At 36.2% G+C, this 15,352-nt stretch overlaps 1 protein-coding gene across 3 annotated transcripts; it reads right to left on the reverse strand.

The window, feature by feature from the left end:
- Window positions 1-1,454: 1,454 nt before the first annotated feature.
- LOC129247147 (V-type proton ATPase catalytic subunit A) lies at window positions 1,455-5,930 on the reverse strand. Of its 3 annotated transcripts, none has more exons than XM_054886103.1 (5): window positions 5,821-5,930; window positions 4,283-4,380; window positions 3,517-4,214; window positions 2,432-3,409; window positions 1,455-2,363 (listed from the first exon to the last, which is right to left on the reverse strand). In XM_054886103.1, exons 2-5 carry the CDS (start codon window positions 4,356-4,358, stop codon window positions 2,271-2,273), a joined length of 1,845 nt encoding a protein of 614 aa, XP_054742078.1. In that variant the 5' UTR covers window positions 4,359-4,380; window positions 5,821-5,930; the 3' UTR covers window positions 1,455-2,270. The 3 variants fall into 3 exon arrangements, with proteins under 3 accessions (XP_054742078.1, XP_054742077.1, XP_054742079.1); XM_054886102.1 differs by having other exon boundaries at window positions 5,723-5,888; XM_054886104.1 differs by lacking the exon at window positions 5,821-5,930 and adding an exon at window positions 4,818-4,837.
- Window positions 5,931-15,352: the final 9,422 nt, after the last annotated feature.

A 15,352-nucleotide genomic window follows, 5' to 3' on the forward strand; every position in this document is an offset into this window, starting at 1 on the left:
TTGAAACTTTTCCGTGAATAGACTCGCCTATGACACCTTTTCCATACACGTGGCAAATGTCCCGGATTGCTTCGGCAGCTTTTCGACCACGACGAAAAGCAAAGAGGAGCAGCTGTCGAAAATGTTGATTTCTATCTCCTCCCATTTCTAAGCCTCAAAACTAATAAAAAATTAATAAACTGAAAAATGCAATTAACGTGGCTTTGTAGAACAGAAAGAGTTCTATCGAATGAATACTTAGCCCTTGCCGAACAGCAAACAAATCGTTGGAAAATAAAAATATATATAAAAACGCTATGAACTTTTACCCCAATCTAATACAATTTATGCTAGGCTCTGAGTGAATTTGACAGAATCATCTGATGCGGTGACGTCACTTGGGCCATGAAGTGGTTGGATTTCGAAACAACTAAGATTGTGTTAGTGACATATGGAAAAAATCAACCAATCACAACACTTCGTTGCCATCGGAACAACGATTGATCGGACGAAGGTGTGAATAATTGGGAAATGATCGTGCAGAATTCCGCTGAAGCATGCCAAGTGATGTGGCAGTCAATAAAAAAAATGAGCTGTTGTTGTTGTTGTAGCAGCATTAACATTCCCCATACTTACATACACGGAATGAGCTGTCTACTAATCCGCTTAACAACCGTCTGTCACACTACAATTTTAATCAGATTTAACTGTGTCGGTAATGCCCATTAACGCCGCCGTAAACCCAAGATGATAGATGATTGTGCCTTCCGAATTCGTCAAGCCATTCACTGAATTTTCACACACATGTAATTTCACCTCCTTTTGTTCGTTTGTTTTGTATTGGCAAAGGATCTAACGTCAGACTTTTAAAAATCACCAAAAACAAAGTAACTATTTTTGTAAGGTGCCACCATCGGTACTCAATTCGCTTTGCAACTGGACTACTATTCCAACCCAAGGCGAATTGAGTATCTAAGGTGGCGCCATTAAACACAGTTACTTTATTTTTCGCGATTTTGACAAGTTTGACGTCAGCTCCCTTCGCAATACAAAACAAACAAAAATAGGAGAAATTAGATATTTGTGAATATTCACTGAATAGCTTGGTAGTTTTGTGAGATTTAAACTAAACAAACTAATGAAAACGAAGTTCCGTGTGTTAAATTGTGTAAGCACAAATTAAATAAAGCCTTTAAATGCAGTTTGTTTGCGTGTTTATGCGGAAGACGCCGTAGCAAGAAAGTGTGTGTGTGTGCATAATCTCTTGTGTTTGATTGCTTCCACTGCATTCGCCTACTCTTCTTCTTTCCAAACATGTAATTCCCCTTCTTCTGTTTGTTTATCGATGGACTCTTACGACACGGCGAGTTCGGAAGGCGCAATCGTGTATTCTGTGATTCTTGTTTCCAACCGGCATAAAATTTCTGTTCCATCAAATATTTGCCAATGCAAAATAAAAGTGGCTGCAGTAGAGCTTTTATGTTTGTTTACAGTAAAATGTAGCTCGAGGCTGCACATTTTATTTCAGAATGCACTTTTCACAATACATTTTTAATAAGGTAATTATTTACATTACATTCAACAAACGAAGGCTAGCTGTTAGCAGCGAAAACAATACATTTAGATTTTGACAAACAAGAAATTCAATTAAACAAATAATACTACGGGTATGCATTTAAATATGTATGTATATGTCTATGTAAGCTGGCATTTATCCACACGTTTGACTGCTATGGATATTTTCGATAAATCGAATGCGCATTTTGTGGATAGCAAATACCCAATATGCTTGCAGTAGCACGTCTTCTGTTTGCGTACACGTGTGCGTGTGTGTGTAAACAAAATTTGTGCACAGTATACATTCCAGACAAAAAAAAAATACAAATGTTAACAATAATATTGGAAGTGTATATTAGGACGTTTGTTTGTGTTTTCAAATTTTTGCCTGCAGTTAACAGTTCATTTTTCATTTAATACATTTGTATGTAAAAACACCAAAAAAGTCGGAATGTTATTTTTTCATTTTTACATTTTTGCTGGAAATCGCTGGAATAATAACAGTTAATGTCTTAATTGCACTTTTTTCAACACTACAGTTTGGAATGCTTGATTTTGTCTTTTACAAAGGAATATTTTGTGCCACTTTCACTTTTGGTTTTGTTTCATTGCTGCTGGGGATGACACGTCTACATGACTTTCGATTAATTAATCTACATAACAATATGATAGGGTCCTTGTCTTTTAGTACATTTTAAAATTAAAGCAAGTATAAGTGGAATAACTGCAGCATCTTAATCCTCCAAGTTTCTGAAGGACTGTTGCATATCCTCGTACAGCTGCTCGAAATCCGCCTTGATCTTAGCTTCACCATCTTTCACTGGATCCTGTAAAATAAAAAACGGATGTGCGTTAACAAAATGTGAGAAATGCTAAATGCTTCTTGCACACTAACCTTGAATTTCATGGACGATAGCTGGTACATGATGTTGCCCATAGCTTCGCGGATAACATTCCATGTGATCTTGTTTTCGGATTGCGCCGTCGATTCGACAGAGTGGCGGGACAAGTCGTAGAAAGTAATCATGTTTCTCAACATACCCACTGTCTTGTAGAAGGGGCAGAAACGATCGTATGACGAGTATGAGTTCTGTTGCAGGAAATCGTCCTTCAACAATTTCGCCACCTCGAGTGTGATCTTATCGGTCTCGGCCAGCGAAGCTTTACCGACCAATTGCACAATTTCAGACAAGTCTTCTTCTTCTTGCAGAATTTCCTTGACCTTGGTACGCAATGGCACGAATTCCGCAAAGTTTTTCTCATAGAAGTCATCCAAGGCACGCATGTATTTCGAGTAGGAAATCAACCAATTGATCGAAGGGAAATGCTTACGTTGAGCCAATTTCTTATCCAAACCCCAGAACACCTGTACGATACCCAAAGTAGCGGTGGTGACAGGATCTGAGAAATCACCACCAGGTGGCGACACAGCACCGACAATAGAAACGGAGCCCTCACGTTCGGGGTTACCTAAAGCTTTGACACGACCAGCACGCTCGTAGAAGGAGGCGAGACGAGCACCCAAGTAGGCGGGGTAACCAGAATCGGCAGGCATTTCAGCCAAACGACCAGAAATTTCACGAAGAGCTTCGGCCCAACGGGAGGTGGAATCAGCCATCATGGAAACGTTGTAACCCATATCACGGAAGTATTCGGATAGTGTGATGCCAGTGTAAATGGAGGCTTCACGAGCAGCGACAGGCATGTTGGAGGTATTGGCCACCAGAGTGGTACGCTTCATGATGGACTCGGTGACACCGTCAATTTCAACAGACAATTCGGGGAAATCACGCAATACTTCAGACATCTCGTTACCACGTTCACCGCAACCGACATAAACAATGACATCAGAGTTGGAGTATTTGGACAAAGCCTAAGACAGAAAACAAAATGTATTTAGCAACGCGAAAAGAAAAATATTAGATGTGAGTGCAAAAGTAAATTTATAAAAAAAAAAAATACCAGCTTTTCATTGCTTACCTGTGAGATGACAGTTTTGCCGCAACCGAAAGCTCCGGGAATGGCGGTGGTACCACCTTGTACACAGGGGAACAGCGAGTCCAATACACGCTGACCAGTTAACAATGGGTGGTTGGCGGGCAATTTTTCAGTGACTGGACGTGGCTGACGCACTGGCCACACTTGCAACATAGTGTGTTTGGTGATCTCACCATCGAATTCTGTTTCCAAAACGACATCATCGATGTGGTAGTTGCCCGATGGCGCAATGTAACGCACGGTACCCTTGGTACGTGGATTCACGATCATCTTGTGTTTCACCAATGTGTTTTCGTGCACAATACCGTAAAGATCGCCACCGGTTATGTGCGAACCAACTTTAACTGTGAGTGGGTTGAATTCCCATGCTTGAGTACGTGACAAGCTGGGCACGTTCACACCCTTTGGAATATAGATGGATTGAGTCAATTCGTTAATGTCCTTCAATGGACGTTGGATACCATCAAAAATGCTGCCCATAATACCGGGACCTAACTCGACGGACAATGGTTTGCCAGTACGCAACACGGGATCACCAACAGTTACACCGGAGGTTTCTTCGTATACTTGAATGGTGGCCATGTCACCTTCCAGACGAATAATTTCACCGACCAATTCGTAGTAACCGACACGCACCAACTCGTACATAGCAGAGCCAGCCATACGCTCGGCTGTGACGACTGTATGAATTAGAAAAAGGTTAGGTAAGTTCTCAAGAAGTGATAAATGTATTGCAATATTTACTTACCAGGACCGGATACGGCGAAAACACGGCCATATTTGCCCTCGCTATCCTCATCATCGAAGTGTTTTAGGTTCGACATTGTGGTTTGTTTAGATGTTCAACTGGAAAAGTAAAAGAAGTAAAAAATTAAAAAAAAAAAAATAATAAAAGTAAAAAAAAAAAAATAATAAAAATTAAAAAAAAAAAATAATAAAAATTAAAAACAAAAATAATAATAAAAATAAAAAACAATGGAAAATCTTTAAGTTATAGCATGCAAAGAAGAGTGAATTCCAAGACACCTTAGTGCAAAGCACATGTCTCTCTTTTTCAAAATTAAAATAAATGGAATACCCCATTTTAATTGGAAAATGGCATCTGTGCATACGCATTTTAATGTAGTAGTAATACGTTTTGGAGTTCACTCGAACTGCTTAACGCTTGTGGGCAGATAGGGAATGCAAATGAGAAGTTATAGTCAGCTGACGGTTCTTCGCTGAATTTGATATTAAAAACTTTCTCTTATCAGTTGTGATTAGAGTTCACATGGTCTCCCCACCTTATGTGAAGTAATCAATATTCTTAAAGGATTTCAAAGCAATTTTGTGTCGAGAAATAGTTGTTAAATTATTATTTTTTTTTTCTACCACTTGGCACCTGATTTAGGCAGTAGCTTAACTATTCGAATTTACTCTACTGATTAGTAGCGAGCTTTGTATTCACGTGACCTGCATTTGATTAAGCTTTATGCTCGAATTCGAATGACGATAGAAAATTTATCGTTTCACTAATTTCTAAGAAGTTGAACTAAATGCGAGCTAAATTCGCCTAAAGTATTTAAATTTTATTGTAATACGCAAATTTCTGTCCTACACCAAAAATATAATATGTGGAATGTATTTAAACTCAACATCCACATTCGAACTTCGACTCTTTGACAGTTCCATTTGACGTTGATCATAAGACTACTGTCATCTGCAAGTGTCAGCTGACGGCTGACTAAATATGATCGACGAAATAAAAAAAAAAACTACGCAGGCAACCATTTTGAATTTTTGATAATAAACCCCTTTTAAATTTGCGCATCAAATGCAGTTCAACCACATTTAAGAAATTTGCAAATTTTTCCAGCCAAGCCACCTCCAAAGCAGTGGCCACTATGTTCATTCACACTGTTTTGATGTGCCACCGCCGATCACAAGACATGCGAGGTCAGCTGACTTATTTTTACTCAAACAACCTCACTTAATTTTACTCGCTTTTCTCTTGACTTGCGCGTAGAATTGAACAATTTTTAGTTGTTTTTCCTTTAACAAAATCACTTTTAAAAGTTTTTTTATCACTATTCACTTTGGTTGCGGTAACTTTAAGAAATAATTGCTAAACTATGTAGCGCCTCCACCCAGTTTTTGTTATCTAATCAGAAATCACTATGAATTGTCCTACGATAAACGCAATAATTACCGTTCTGGCTAGTATTTTCCACAGAAATGTGCGTTAATTGGAATTAATGTTAAGCAAATAAAATGTTTCACTGCACGGTGGTGCGGCTAAGAACTCACTTTTTTGTTATAGAAATAATTACGCGAACGTTGCGCTTCTCCAGCAGAACAAGACCAACTATGAAAATCGACGAAGTCGCCAGCAAATCTGTTTCGAACATCGAGTTTCGACGTCGAAGTGATCGACGCAGTTGAGCAAGAGAAAAAGCTCGCGGTGAGCGTACTTCGAAATTGAATCTGTCGATATGCTTATACGAATATTTTTCGAAGTTGCTTGGTGGCTGTTTTCAACGCAGGGATGCTTTAGAAAAATCTTTGAATATTAACTCCAAGTACGAACTTTAGCTAATTGATAACAATTAACAAAATATTTTTTTGTAAAATAAAGTAATTAAAGCGTTTACACTTTTTAAATGAAATAATAAAAATAGTTGTTGGTTACCTGAGCGAATTGTCCAACTATTGCAGATTGCACATATACGCGTGCATCGTTCTACTGATATTTTAACTGTTATGGAAGCAAAATGTTGAGCTTCCAGCCACTGGTTTTATTCAAAAACAGAAGTGACATAATGTATTTTGAAAATTTAAAATTTTATAATTCTTGTTACTGCGTATCCAAATGTTTTTTTTTTTCTTTCAGATTGAAAAGTTCAACATTTAGAAGAAATTGTTCTTTTAATCGGCGAATGGTAAATCTGCCACACACGTAAACGAAACTTTAATTGTAATTTTTTCTTCCGACCAATTTTAATGCAGGATTTTTGTGTAACTACAACGACTTTCTTCTTTCAGTTGATACCCATAAAATTCATACTGCATAAAGTTAAAAATATGCTTTCGATTTTTTTAATGAAAAATAGTTGAGGGATGGTAAAAATCGATTTGCAAAAATTTGATGTCATACGACTACTGGTACATAGTGATTAATTCAGTGCATTTACCCTTAACCGACAGAATGTTCTAGAATGTTGGTACACAAATTGCGCGTCAAAAATTATTTATTAATTTATTCATTTCTTTTTAAATAAATAAAAAATAATATCTTTTTGAAAAAAAAAAAAAAATTTATTTTGAAAAAAAAAAAATTAAAAATAAAAATAATTAAAAAAAAATAAAAAAAATAAATAAAAAAATAAAATAAATGAAAAAATAAGAAACAATGTTTTTTGAATAAAAAAATTTCTTTGCAATTAATCAAATTTTTTCATAAACATTTATTGGGGCATTTGTTTTTGTTTTTGTGATTTCTCACTGCCTCGCTTACGTATTTGAATAGAACTGGAAAAAGTTATGAGAATCCTGTTATGAAATTTGCAGAAATCACTGAGAATAGTCTCAGGCATTGATGAAAAAAATTAGGAATAAAACCAATTTCTTTTAATTTCCACAAGTTTTTGCTAAAAAACTTAAATTTTTTTAAACAAATTTTTAGTTAAGCATATTTTATTCTAAACAATTAGAAATGAATGTAAATGCTGATAAAGACCGAGGTTATTACGCTTCCAAAAAGTTTTAGCAAAAAACTAAATTTAAAGTCAAACATTTAGAAAAAAATGTAAATGCTGATAAGAAACGAGAAAAAAATTGTATTTTTTTTTGTAACTTTTTTTAATATATTTCATTTTAAAAAATTAAAAAAATTATGGAAATGCTGAAAAGGATCGAGGTTACTTCCAAAAATTTCTAGCCAAAAAATAAAATTTGTTTTTTTATTCACTTTTTTTAAATTATATTTTATTTTAAGAATCAATTAAATTACAACTCAAATACTTAGTCCCGTCATAAGCTAAATCCGTTACAAGTTAAATCCGTTATAGATATGAAATTATAATACTTTTTCTTAATAAATTAAGTTTTATTTAATCATGTAAATGTTAAAAAAAAAAAATTAATTTTCATTCGAAATGGTCAGCATTTACTTTTACATCAGCTTTCAAACGATTAAGCCATTCAGCTGTTGTGGTACGCACAGTTTCCATGGATATTCACGTCTTCGGTCGCACCAAATCAGGTGTGAGGTATTCGACAGGCCATGTTCTCCAATTCTGACCACAAACTGTATCCTAATGAAATCAGATCTGAACTGCCAGACGGCCAATCTTCTGCGGCTATGAACCCAGGAATATTGTTTTTAGCCACTGTTGGGTGGTTTTTGCCTTCTGGTCTGGAGCGGAATCTTGCTGGAAGAACCAACGTTCTCCATTGAAGAGAGTATTGCTCACCTGCTTCACCACGCCTTCCAAGACATCGTCCTGGTACATTTTTGTCCCGGTCTTAACCACTTTTTCGCAGAAATGAAGAGATGTAACGCCTTTACAAGTTAATCCCCACCAAACCATTACGGAGGCTGGATGGTGGCCATGCTGAACCCTTGGAACAACATTTTTTGCGTCTTAAGAAGATTTAGCATAGATTTTGTCTTTTGCGTATTAAAAACTTCTTCAACAGTCAGAATTTTCTTATCTGTTAAAGGAATATTTTCATGGCCGTTGACCGCGTGCCTCCGAAAAAGCTGGTTGCATCTGTCGAGTCTAATTTTTTTCAAGTGCGTAGTCAAAAGATGACCAGTTGAGCGACGGAGGGCTTTCATATGGAGATCATCTCTCATTAGTCTTGACATGGATCTGTTTGATACATTCAGTTCCCTGAATATGACTTTCAGATTTCTAAAGAAATTTTTGCGAATTCTTTCTTGAACGGCTTTTATGGCTGCACTGGATCGAACCACGCGAGGACGACCACTTCTTTTTCTGCCTGCCGGTTTTTTGTCGTCATTAGTAAAACCAGACAAGGCGCAATGTGTTTTTAATATTTTTTTTTGCAAAGCAAAATCTTCTCATTCTATAATTCTTGTAAAAATAAAAAAAATCTGCTAAAAGCTTAGGGCATTCACTCTCGCATTTCGAAAAAGCTGTGGTTTGACAAATCGACCTGTTATAACCTGTTATAAAATTGAAAGCGACAAATTGAATCATAACTTCGATAAAAAATTGCAAACAGATGAAAGCAACAACAAACATGTAGAGTTAATTCTATCAAACTTTGTAAAATTTTCTCTTTTTTTTGGATGTTCACTCAAATATAATTTCTTTTCTCAATTAAATGAAGTTACTGATTTCTAGTTTGAAATTCAGTTTTTAGTTATCGAAATAATGTAAATATGTATCTATGTATGTCTCTTATCATAAGCCTACATACATATCGCACCCTAAATACAAAAGGGTCACAACTCAAAATGTTCCTTCTGCTCAAATATGAACGAAACGTTATCAATAAAACGGTCCGCGAATGACATATGGCAAAAATAAATTTTTTGTTTTTTTGATAGGACTGTTATAAGCTTACATGGCAAATTTCAGCGTGATATGTCACATAGTTTGTTTCCTGTGCTACTGTAAACAAGTCAAGCTCGAGTTTGGAAAATTTTTAGTTGTGACCCTTTTGTATTTAGGGTGCGATATGTATGTATTTACAATAATGGTCGGGTTATGTTCTGTATAGGTAGAAGGGAAATTTGAACTTAATTTCTGTTCATCTTAAATTATTACTTTCCTTATTTTGTGAAATGTATTTTTCAATAATTAATAAAAGTATAAAAGCCATAAGAAATTGTGAGAGAATAAATATTCTTAAAACTTCCTATTATGCAACCATTGGGGCAAAAACATACAACGTTACAAGTTTCACTACAAAGCTCGTAAATTTTTAATTGCTTCATACATTTCTCACTGATCGAAATTTGTCTATACTAAAGAGAGAACACGAATGTTCGAATTTCGGTGTTGACGTACTCCACTCTTTCGAATATTATGAGCTAGTGCTGCCACGTTGGAGAAATATTTTTGTTATTTTTTACTAAATCAAATGTGTTTCTACTTAAGTGTGTAGACCAAGTTTTATATGCTAAACAGAATTGCAGCGAACAGCTGGTAACGCGCTGACAGGTACGCGCTGTCAAATTATGAATACTTTTAATCGCGTGAAATTGCACATAACTGCGGCGGGGAGGGACTTTTTGCCGTCGCTTACTTTTATGGCGGCAAAATAATTAGATTTATTTCTATTTTCTCCGCCGGGTTGAAAACTCAGATATGGTTTTTCTTTTGTAATTTTTGCGGTGTGGATAAACTCGAAGTAATGCCGAAACACTCAGCAAACATATTCCGCGAATGCGTTGTTTACTTTAGAATCTTCCTCGAGCTCCTCCGATCATTGTAAAAAATTTCTAGTAAAATCACTCTTCTTCTTCCTATCTTTTTGACAAGCACCTAGATGTGAGCTTGACAAGCATCTAATAACCTAGACAGACATCTAACAACCCGGGCGGCGTTTATCGGGAGCAGTGACTTCTGATTAAAATTGTTGTGTGACGGTTGTTACGCAAGAATGATAGAGAAGATTGCGCCTTCCGAATTCGCCGTGTCGTAAGAGTCCATCAATAAACAAACAAACGGCCGCCGCCGTAGCCGAATGGGTTGGTGCGCGACTACCATTCGGAATTCATAGAGAGAACGTCGGTTGAAATCTCGGTGAAAACAACAAAATTAAGAAAAACATTTTTCTAATAGCGGTCGCCCCTTGGCAGGCAATGGCAAACCTCCGAGTGTATTTCTGCCACGAAAAAGCTCCTCATAAAAATTTCTGCCGTTCGGAGTCGGCTTGAAAGTGTAGGTCCCTCCATTTGTGGAACAACATCAAGGCGCACACCACAAATAGGAGGAGGAGCTCAGCCAAACACCCAAAACGGGTGTACGCGCCAATTATATATATATATATATAAAGAAGAAGAGTAAGCGACAGCAGTGGAAAGAATCAAACATAAGACACCTTCAGTACTCAAGTCGCCGTAGATGTTACGCGTATTAGTGAACAGCTTATTTGTTCATTGGGATGTTAGCTGCCCTGATACTACATAATAAAAAATAATTTATTTAAAACAAATCTTGGATTGCAATTTCCAATGTTTTAGTGCAAATTAGCATTGCATCCATCCTCTCTTGTTCTTCTCTTTAAAAATTTCAATATTTTTTATTCACAATAAATATGAACTGTCATTTTTCGCCAATGTTGCCATCGAAAATTCCGCTAGTTGTCAGTCTGCATTGGTTGCTTTAATTCCTGAGATAAATCCGAATTAAGTCGTTATTCTCGATTAACGCCACCGCCTGTCTAGGCTATAAGTGTGTAGTAATGTGTGTGCTTGACCTTTTTACTTGAGCGCATTAGCGGGGTTGTTATGACGAATTACAGGGTCCGGCACTCGAAGTGAAACCAATTAAGAAGCTCATAAATTTAGTTTGGAAAATTACTTTTATTCAATTCAAAGTAAAAAATGTGTGAAAATAATACAAAATTAGGAATCAATTTACTTTTGCTCGATATGACCAACTTTTGCCTTGACTGTGGCCTTGAGACGGTCCAGGAACGAATTGCAAGCTGCCCGAATACAACTTGCAGGTATTTTGGCCCACGCGCGGACTATGGCTTTTTTCAGCGCCTCGAAACTGGTGCATCGTTTAGTTCGATCTTTGCTCTCCGAAATGGCCCAAACAGAATAATCCATCGGATTTGCGTCTGGTGAATTCGAGAGCCATTGTGTGGACGTTATGAAGTTCGGAACGTTGTTTTTTAGCCATTCTTGGTTCACTCGCGCTATTGAAACGTCCATGGTGTGTCATCGAAATGTTTGTCTGACCAAGGCTTCAAAGCAACCTCTAGAATACTTTCCCGGTAATATTTCACATTTACCTTGACGCCAGGCTTGATGAAAACGATTGGACCGCTTTCGGCCAAGCGAAGCAATTTCTTCGCTCTCTCAAGTCTGACTTCTTGTTGCTTTGGTGTGAGATCATGCGCTGTTTGGATCTTGTAAGGCTTGACTCTGAGATCATTTTTCCGTATGCGATATTTTCAGTTCGCCATTTGATTGGCACTTCGTCGGGGATTTCGCTCAAGTCGCTTCTTCCCTTTTTGAACCATTTCACGTGACATTGCAGTCTTTTGATGACCACCTCCATGACATTTCGCGATGCTACCAGTATCATTGTAACTAGTAATGGTGCGATAAACAAAAACTTTAGTTACTTTAAGGTGCTCGAACTCACGAACAATTGCTGGTTGTGACTTTCCAGCCAAATATAATGCAATTGCACTGTTTCGTTTGAAATCCATTACTGGTTTTCTTTTTTCGCGTTAACTCTCGCCGAAATACCTCCGCGCGCTTGTAAACAATACTCTGGGCTGTGATTTGACCAACTAACAGACAGCTGGTGCCTGTACATCAGCTGCGCGAGCGGTCTGAAGTTGGTTACACTTCGAGTGACGGACCCTGTAGAATTTTTATGGTAATATTAAAAACAGTAGAATATCGACAAAAAAAATCAAAATAATATCTTAGATTTATTTAATATTCTTAGATCTTAGACTTACAATAACAAATATTTTTAATATACCTATTTCTTTATATCTAAATGTGTACGAAATATTTGGGATCTTTTGAATGAATGAATGAAAAATTTCAAATTTTTTTTATAAGTTGCGGAAATTTTTAAATTGTGTGAATTTTGTACAAATTTTGGTTTTTTGAGTTATTGGCTTTTGTTGTAAAAGGCACTATACTTTTATAAGTAAATAAAAATCGAAAAATTTAAGCACAAAAAAAAAAAAGTTAAAGCCTGGTAATTCGTCGCGTTACTATTATTTTGAACAGAGGTAACCAGGTATGTTTACCTTATAACTCAGATTTAGATTTATTGGAGATTTGCATTTCGACCTCATGCCTTTTGTACCCCACCTTAAGATTTAAGGTAATTGTTTGTTCAATATTCAATTTCAATTTCAATTTATTTGGTTTGTTTTGTACATAGTAAGACAGAGTCTTGTGGTAGTACATCTTCTTATAATTCTAGAATTCGAGGATGGTATACATAGAAATGCTACTTAGATTTAAAACTATTTTAACTATTAAACTTATAGACTACAACTTAGAGTAGTAAGTGAGAAGAAGAGAAAGATGGTGGGAATGGGAGAAGGAAAGGGGGATTTAAGGTTAGAAGTAGTTAGAAACTGCAGTTTTAAAACACCTTGCTTGTTTTATAAGTTTTATTCTAGTTGGTATAGAATTCCATAGTTTTATGGCACTAACAAAGAACATGCGTTCTGATTCCAAGTAAGTGTAAGTCGGAACAATTAGATTCAATGTTCGGGTGCACTGGCATTGTTTAATGTTTTTATGCAGGTACAATGGTTTTTGTGTGTATATTAATTTATGCAGGAACAAAAGAGAGCGTATTTTGAGGTACGAGTCGAGGTTATGATCGAGAATCTGTTTTGAGTAGATAGATATGTGGTCATGTTTCCTTTTTTCAAACACGAAACGCGCTGCATTATTTAAAGCGGTTTGCAATTTTTGTTTCGAATTATTATCAAGCCTACAATATACTAATTCAGCGTATGATACATGAGGAACAATGAGTGATCTAACAAGTTTTAATTTAGTTTGCCGTGGCAGTAAGTAGGCAGTACAATATAGCTTTCTAAGAATATTATATACTTTGTTTACAACAAAGTTTACATGGTCAACGCATGATAATCTTGAATTTATTCTTATCTCGAGACCCTAGTCACGGAGCGGATGGAAATACTCTGAACTAAAGCATTCACCAACAGCTTCCATTTGATACCCATATTGTACATACACATCCGAAGGTTACCCGGGTCAACGTTTTGACCTATATCTCGAGACCCTATCTACCAATAGGTATTAAAACTATACGGAAATCATCTTCAATACCTACTTAACAATGTGTGTAAGTTTGGTTTAATTCGGTGCAAAGACACGGCGGGTCCACGTTTTGGCATATATTTCCAGACCCTAGTCATCAATAGGTATGAAAATTACCCCGTATTAAAGCACTTATCAACAGCTTTCATTTGATACCCATATTGTACATACACATCCGAAGGTTACCCGGGTCCACGTTTTGACCTATATCTCGAGCCCTATTTCCAAAATAAAATATAATCCATGTTACTCGTGATGTAGCTTTCGAATGGTGAAAGAATTTTTAAAATCGGTCCAGTAGTTTTTGAGCCTATTCATTACAACCAAACAAACAAAGTTTTCCTCTTTATAATATTAGTATAGACAACATATCTTATAAGGTATATGGTAAATATTACCATACATTTTTTCCTTCAGATATAATAAAAAAATAATAATAATATATTAACATTAAAACAACAGGTATTATTGACAAACTTGGTTTTATTTTAAATTCTTCAAGTAAATCAAATTAATAATAATCAATAAGAAGGCATATGCCAATACAAATACGTGAATTTATATATGTACATATGCGCATATACATACATATATACGCTCACTTAAGTAGGGGAGAGCAAGATGTCGAACGTTGCCGTTCGTTTGCTTTGTTTGCTTTGTCGTTCCTTCCGCGCTTTCGCTTGCAGTTCATTCAATTCAATGAGCATAGTAACTACATATGAGCAAGGTAACATTAATATGAGCAAGGTAACACTAATGAGCAAGGTAACTACATATGAGCAAGGTAACACTAATATGAGCAAGGTAACTACATATGAGCAAGGTAACACTAATATGAGCAAGGTAACTACATATGAGCAAGGTAACACTAATGAGCAAGGTAACACTAAAGAGCAAGGTAACACTAATGAGCAAGGTAACTACATATGAGCAAGGTAACGACACATTTTTTCGTGCGTGCAGCCTGTTAAATCGAATTATAAGACGTTATCACGTCAAAAAATTAGATAGTCAATTTTTTCAGCATTTAAACTTCGCGCATTCAACTGACAGACATTAAACCCATTGTAGCGATTAGAATGAGTTTAAGCAATCCTCTTGCATGTTCTTTGTCTACTTGTTTTGCTATTTCATTACACATTGACAGTTTATGGTTGGGAGGATACGCAAGGTGGAGGAATTTAAATAAAGCAAGGGGATAATGAGATAGATAGGAATGAGATCAATATAACAAAGATTACATTGTAAAGCCAAGAATATGAAAAGTACAAATGAGATGAACGAAATAGAAATGATACTAAAATAAAAATGATTACAATGCAAAGCAAAGAGTTTGGAAAACATAAATGATAAATAAGAGAATAAACTTAACGCAGACATAACATTAATAACATAACGCATAAATGTTTTTGTTTTTACATATTAGCAGTTGCAATGCTCTCTATACTCGTTTTTTCAGTTATAAGTACAGCATCAGTTTGGGGTCGAGCTCTAACAAACACTTGCCCACGAACAGAGAAAACTGACGTTAGACGCTTTTGCTTTTTACACTGCATAGCCAAACGCATTAGTTCACGATTTTTTCTCGTAAGACATTCGTGGATAAATAGCTTCCCTTCAATACTGACGCCGACATCAGTAAGAGAAAGTGCCCGTCTCTTATCTTTGTAGAATTTAGCTACAGCTTTCAGCAGTTGAGAGCGATCTGCAGCAGAGCTCAATTTGATTATAATTGGAGCTACGCTTTTATTATTTGGTCGTAACCGGAAAGCAGAACGCGCTAGTTTTACATGAAGCGTTTGGCAC

This window comes from Anastrepha obliqua, chromosome 5, assembly GCF_027943255.1.
Source record: "Anastrepha obliqua isolate idAnaObli1 chromosome 5, idAnaObli1_1.0, whole genome shotgun sequence".
Taxonomy (NCBI): domain Eukaryota; kingdom Metazoa; phylum Arthropoda; class Insecta; order Diptera; family Tephritidae; genus Anastrepha; species Anastrepha obliqua.

Bases quoted from the DNA above. Each gene is read 5' to 3' on its own strand.
- LOC129247147 (XM_054886103.1), bottom strand. From the start codon at position 4,358: ATGTCGAACCTAAAACACTTCGATGATGAGGATAGCGAGGGCAAATAT. The intron at 4,215-4,282 runs GTAAGTAAATAT...TAATTCATACAG, and splicing joins TTTCGCCGTATCCGGTCCTG to TCGTCACAGCCGAGCGTATG. The intron at 3,410-3,516 runs GTAAGCAATGAA...TTTCTGTCTTAG, and splicing joins GCAAAACTGTCATCTCACAG to GCTTTGTCCAAATACTCCAA.